Below are 6667 nucleotides of genomic sequence, written 5' to 3' on the forward strand. Positions count from 1 at the left end.
TTGAAAAAATGAAGATATAATATTTTATGATTGCAAATGGTAAAGAATGTGATGAAAGGCTCTTTTCCTATTTCAAAAGTTTTAGTTTTTGAGGGTAATAGCTATGTCTGTTGAAAAAATGAAGATATTAGACTATTTTATGATTGCACACGGTAAAGAATGTGATTAAAGGCTCTTTTCCTATTTCAAAAGTTTTAGTTTTCGAGGGTAATAGCTACGTATGTTGAAAAAATGAAGATATTAGACTATTTTATGATTGCAAATGGTAAAGAATGTGATTAAAGGCTCTTTTCCTATTTCAAAAGTTTTAGTTTTCGAGGGTAATAGCTAAGTATGTTGAAAAAATGAAAATATTAGACTATTTTATGATTGCAAATGGTAAAGAATGTGATTAAAGGCTCTTTTTCTACTTCAAAAGTTTTAGTTTTCGAGGGTAATAGCTAAGTATGTTGAAAAAATGAAAATATTAGACTATTTTATGATTGCAAATGGTAAAGAATGTGATTAAAGGCTCTTTTTCTATTTCAAAAGTTTTAGTTTTCGAGGGTAATAGCTACTTATGTTGAAAAAATGAAGATATTAGACTATTTTATGATTGCAAATGGTAAAGAATGTGATTAAAGGCTCTTTTCCTATGTCAAAAGTTTTAGTTTTCAAGGGTAATAGCTTTGTCTTCGGAAAAAATGAAGATATTAGACAATTTTATGATTGCACATGGTAAAGAATGTGATTAAAGGCTCTTTTCCTATTTCGAAAGTTTTAGTTTTCGAGGGTAATAGCTACGTATGTTGAAAAAATGAAGATATTAGACTATTTTATGATTGCAAATGGTAAAGAATGTGATTAAAGGCTCTTTTCCTATGTCAAAAGTTTTAGTTTTCGAGGGTAATAGCTACGTATGTTGAAAAAATGAAGATATTAGACTATTTTATGATTGCAAATGGTAAAGAATGTGATTAAAGGCTCTTTTCCTATGTCAAAAGTTTTAGTTTTCGAGGGTAATAGCTACATATGTTGAAAAAATGAAAATATTAGACTATTTTATGATTGCAAATGGTAAAGAATGTGATTAAAGGCTCTTTTTCTATTTCAAAAGTTTTAGTTTTCGAGGGTAATAGCTACTTATGTTGAAAAAATGAAGATATTAGACTATTTTTGATTGCAAATGGTAAAGAATGTGATTAAAGGCTCTTTTCCTATGTCAAAAGTTTTATTTTTCAAGGGTAATAGCTTTGTCTGTGGAAAAAATGAAGATATTAGACAATTTTATGATTGCACATGGTAAAGAATGTGATTAAAGGCTCTTTTCCTATTTCGAAAGTTTTAGTTTTCGAGGGTAATAGCTACGTATGTTGAAAAAATGAAGATATTAGACTATTTTATGATTGCAAATGGTAAAGAATGTGATTAAAGGCTCTTTTCCTATGTCAAAAGTTTTAGTTTTCAAGGGTAATAGCTACGTATGTTGAAAAAATGAAGATATTAGACTATTTTATGATTGCACATGGTAAAGAATGTGATTAAAGGCTCTTTTCCTATGTCAAAAGTTTTAGTTTTCGAGGGTAATAGCTTTGTCTGTGGAAAAAATGAAGATATTAGACAATTCTATGATTGCACATGGTAAAGAATGTGATTAAAGGCTCTTTTCCTATTTCAAAAGTTTTAGTTTTCGAGGGAAATAGCTACGTATGTTGAAAAAATGAAGATATTAGACTATTTTATGATTGCAAATGGTAAAGAATGTGATTAAAGGCTCTTTTCCTATTTCAAAAGTTTTAGTTTTCGAGGGTAATAGCTACGTATGTTGAAAAAATGAAGATATTAGACTATTTTATGATTGCACATGGTAAAGAATGTGATTAAAGGCTCTTTTCCTATTTCAAAAGTTTTAGTTTTCGAGGGTAATAGCTAAGTATGTTGAAAAAATGAAAATATTAGACTATTTTATGATTGCAAATGGTAAAGAATGTGATTAAAGGCTCTTTTCTATTTCAAAAGTTTTAGTTTTCGAGGGTAATAGCTATGTCTGTGGAAAAAATGAAGATATTAGACTATTTTATGATTGCACATGGTAAAGAATGAGATTAAAGGCTCCTTTCCTATGTCAAAAGTTTTAGTTTTCGAGGGTAATAGCTACGTATGTTGAAAAAATGAAGATATTGGACAATTTTATGATTGCACATGGTAAAGAATGTGCTTAAAGGCTCTTTTCCTATGTCAAAAGTTTTAGTTTTCGAGGGTAATAGCTACGTATGTTGAAAAAATGAAGATATTAGACTATTTTATGATTGCACATGGTAAAGAATGTGCTTAAAGGCTCTTTTCCTATGTCAAAAGTTTTAGTTTTCGAGGGTAATAGCTACGTATGTTGAAAAAATGAAGATATTAGACTATTTTATGATTGCAAATTGTAAAGAATGTGATTAAAGGCTCTTTTCCTATTTCAAAAGTTTTAGTTTTTGAGGGTAATAGCTATGTCTGTTGAAAAAATGAAGATATTAGACTATTTTATGATTGCACATGGTAAAGAATGTGATTAAAGGCTCTTTTCCTATTTCAAAAGTTTTAGTTTTCGAGGGTAATAGCTACGTATGTTGAAAAAATGAAGATATTAGACTATTTTATGATTGCAAATGGTAAAGAATGTGATTAAAGGCTCTTTTCCTATTTCAAAAGTTTTAGTTTTCGAGGGTAATAGCTACGTATGTTGAAAAAATGAAGATATTAGACTATTTTATGATTGCAAATGGTAAAGAATGTGATTAAAGGCTCTTTTTCTATTTCAAAAGTTTCAGTTTTCGAGGGTAATAGCTACTTATGTTGAAAAAATGAAGATATTAGACTATTTTTTGATTGCAAATGGTAAAGAATGTGATTAAAGGCTCTTTTCCTATGTCAAAAGTTTTAGTTTTCAAGGGTAATAGCTTTGTCTGTGGAAAAAATGAAGATATTAGACAATTTTATGATTGCACATGGTAAAGAATGTGATTAAAGGCTCTTTTCCTATTTCGAAAGTTTTAGTTTTCGAGGGTAATAGCTACGTATGTTGAAAAAATGAAGATATTAGACTATTTTATGATTGCAAATGGTAAAGAATGTGATTAAAGGCTCTTTTCCTATGTCAAAAGTTTTAGTTTTCGAGATTAATAGCTATGTATGTTGAAAAAATGAAGAAATTAGACTATTTTATGATTGCACATGGTAAAGAATGTGATTAAAGGCTCTTTTCCTATGTCAAAAGTTTTAGTTTTCGAGGGTAATAGCTTTGTCAGTGGAAAAAATGAAGATATTAGACAATTAAAATTGAGGATAATAGCTGCGTATGTTGAAAAAATGAAGATATTAGACTATTTTATGATTGCAAATGGTAAAGAATGTGATTAAAGGCTCTTTTCCTATTTCAAAAGTTTTAGTTTTTGAGGGTAATAGCTATGTCTGTTGAAAAAATGAATATATTAGACTATTTTATGATTGCTCATGGTAAAGAATGTGATTAAAGGCTCTTTTCCTATTTCAAAAGTTTTAGTTTTCGAGGGTAATAGCTACGTATGTTGAAAAAATGGAAATATTAGACTATTTTATGATTGCAAATGGTAAAGAATGTGATTAAAGGCTCTTTTTCTATTTCAAAAGTTTTAGTTTTCGAGGAATGAAGATATTAGATTATTTTAGGATTGCACATGGTAAAGAATGTGATTAAAGGCTCTTTTCCTATGTCAAAAGTTTTAGTTTTCGAGGGTAATATTTACGTATGTTGGAAAAATGAAGATATTAGACTATTTTATGTTTGCACATGGTAAAGAATGTGCTTAAAGGCTCTTTTCCTATGTAAAAAGTTTTAGTTTTCGAGGGTAGGGGAGAGTCGGGTAAGACGGACCGGGGGGCAAGACGGACCTTTTGTCATTGCTCGACTTGAGCGTCACCTTTTTATCACTTGTAGAGCTAGAAACAACTGTCATCTAGTGGCAAGTTTCGGAGCGAAGTCTGAGAGTTGAAGCCAATCTTGTCTTCGAGAAAAATATTTTTATTCGTTTTCACATTCTCGAAACCGGCTTTTGAGGTAAATGTTTTTCTTTTCTGGTGTTTCTAATGTTCTGTTTTATACTGTGGTAATTTTTCTTACAAATATGGAGGTCTAGGAGAGTGTGTGAGACATTAATTTTGTTCATTGCAGCGCCATCTTATGTTATAATTTTTAACTATTCCGAAAAAGCAGGTTTAGGGTAAGATCACATGTGGTAAGACCACAGAGACAGCGGGTAAGACGGACCGGTCCGTCTTGCCCCCTATCATCTGGGATCTTTTTCGAAGTTATTATTTTTTACGTATTTTGTGAATATTGTGTTGCATTTATTGTTCCCGCATGTCAATTAGAAATATATTAAGCTGTCTCTCTTTTGCAGAATGGGAAAGTATACTAGGAAAACCACCAGCGGTCTCCACGACCAGGACTTACTGAGAGCAGCTGCTATGCGAGTTAAATCTGGTTCGCCGCTTCGCAAAGTTTCGAAAGAGGTTGGTTTGCCACGAAGCACAGTGCGAAGAGCAGTTGCAAAACTCGACGCAGCAGAACATACCCAATCAGTGGAGTTGGCAACTACCTTCAACTTTAAAAGTGTGTTCTCAGCAAACGAAGAGATACTTCTGAAGGACTATATGATCACGTCATAGCACATGCATCATGGACTTACGAAAAAGGTAGCAGGTCAGCTTGCATATGAATATGCCCAGGCCAAAGGGAAGAATATGCCGAAGAACTGGACTGAAAATAAGTGTGCAGGAAAAAACTGGATGAATAGCTTTATGAGTCGTGTTGGGCTTTCCCTAAGGTCTTCCGAAGCGACAAGCCTTGCCAGAGCCACCAGCTTCAACAGGCGAATCCTTGTCAGCGAATTCTTCAATAATTTAGAAGAGCTGCTTATAAAGCACAAATATCCGCCGAATAGAATATATAATCTTGACGAGACTGGAGTAGCCACCGTTCAGAAGACACCAAAGGTGGTTGCAGAAAAGGGATCAAAGCAAGTTGGACGCATTACTTCGGCTGAGCGAGGGACGCTGGTAACAGTCGTAGGGTGTATCAACGCAGCTGGCCAGTCGATAGCCCCTTTCTTTGTCTTTCCACGAGTGAACTGGCTTCAAAGTTTTCTCAATGGCACGCCCCCTGGAAGCAAAGGAAAATGCCAGCCGTCTGGATGGATGACAGCCGAAATCTTCCCGGATATGATACGCCAGTTGATCTCCCAAACCAGTTGCTCGCCCAAAAATCGTCTTCTGCTGATTATGGATAACCATGATTCGCACGTGTCATTGAGCGTGGTTAATCTTTGCAGAGAAAACGGCATTGAAGTCTTAACGCTTCCGCCACATTGCAGTCACAAGCTGCAGCCTCTTGATGTTGCTGTGTATGGGCCATTCAAGCGATACTACAATGAAGCAGCTAACTCGTGGATGATTTCGAACCCAAACAGGAGGATTACCATTTATGAAATCGGAATATTCGTTGGAATTGCTTTTCCAAGAGTTTTTGTCATGGAAAACGTACTAAGTGGGTTCCAAAAAACAGGAATATACCCTTTCAATAGGAACGTTTTCCAAGATCACGACTTTCTCAGCGCCTTTGTGACAGACCAACCAGCACCAGAGACGTCTCCCATGACAGGCCAGTCTGCAGTTCCATCAACCAGCCCTGGCGACGAGAGCTTGAATAAGGACGTGCTGCCAACTACCAGTAGCTCAGGGATTTCTGCGACTATGCCAGTGACTCCAGAGTCGGTTCGTCCTCACACTATGGCGAGTTTCTATGCAAGAGACGGAAAAACGTCTAGGAAAAGAACAAAGTCCAAAATTCTGACGAACACACCTGAAAAAAACAGACTGGAAGAAGAATTTGAGTTGAAAAGAAAAAAATCAGAAAAGAAAGCTCAAAGAAAACGGCCTAAAAGAGAAACCTCTCCAAACAGCCTGGGAACGGGAAGACAGCTTCGATGAACATATCGCGCTGGATGATGAAAGTGATGACAGCTTGCATTTGGATGGGTCAGAGGAGGAGGAGTTTCTTGATGGAATCGAACCAAAAAGTGGGGATTTCTTGGTTGTGAAAGTGCCGACCAAGAAGAGCTTCAGGAATTATGTTGGAGTTGTGTGTGATTGTGAATCTGATGGTTTCCAAGTTCAGTTTTGGAAGCGATTAGCTCCATCGAGCTTTTGAAATAGGAAAAGAGCCTTTAATCACATTCTTTACCATTTGCAATCATAAAATAGTCTAATATCTTCATTTTTTCAACATACGTAGCTATTACCCTCGAAAACTAAAACTTTTGAAATAGGAAAGAGCCTTTAATCACATTCTTTACCTTGTGCAATCATAAAATTGTCTAATATCTTCATTTTTTCCACAGACAAAGCTATTTCCCTCAAAAACTAAAACTTTTGAAATAGGAAAAGAGCCTTTAATCACATTCTTTACCATTTGCAATCATAAAATAGTCTAATATCTTCATTTTTTCAACATACGTAGCTATTACCCTCGAAAACTAAAACTTTTGAAATAAGAAAAGAGACTTTAATCACATTCTTTACCATGTGCAATCATAAAATTGTCTAATATCTTCATTTTTTCCACAGACAAAGCTATTACCCTCGAAAACTAGAACTTTTGACATAG

The 6667-nt window shown here is 34.3% G+C and overlaps 1 protein-coding gene across 1 annotated transcript; it reads left to right on the forward strand.

Moving 5' to 3' along the window:
- Window positions 1-4674: 4674 nt before the first annotated feature.
- Window positions 4675-5991, forward strand: LOC136043451 (uncharacterized). Its single transcript, XM_065728374.1, has one exon. It carries the CDS (start codon window positions 4675-4677, stop codon window positions 5989-5991), a length of 1317 nt encoding a protein of 438 aa, XP_065584446.1.
- The last annotated feature ends 676 nt before the right edge of the window (window positions 5992-6667 follow it).

This window comes from Artemia franciscana, unplaced genomic scaffold, assembly GCF_032884065.1.
Source record: "Artemia franciscana unplaced genomic scaffold, ASM3288406v1 Scaffold_6103, whole genome shotgun sequence".
NCBI lineage: Eukaryota > Metazoa > Arthropoda > Branchiopoda > Anostraca > Artemiidae > Artemia > Artemia franciscana.

Excerpts from the sequence above, each read along its gene's own strand:
- LOC136043451 (XM_065728374.1), top strand. The coding sequence starts at position 4,675 with ATGCATCATGGACTTACGAAAAAGGTAGCAGGTCAGCTTGCATATGAA.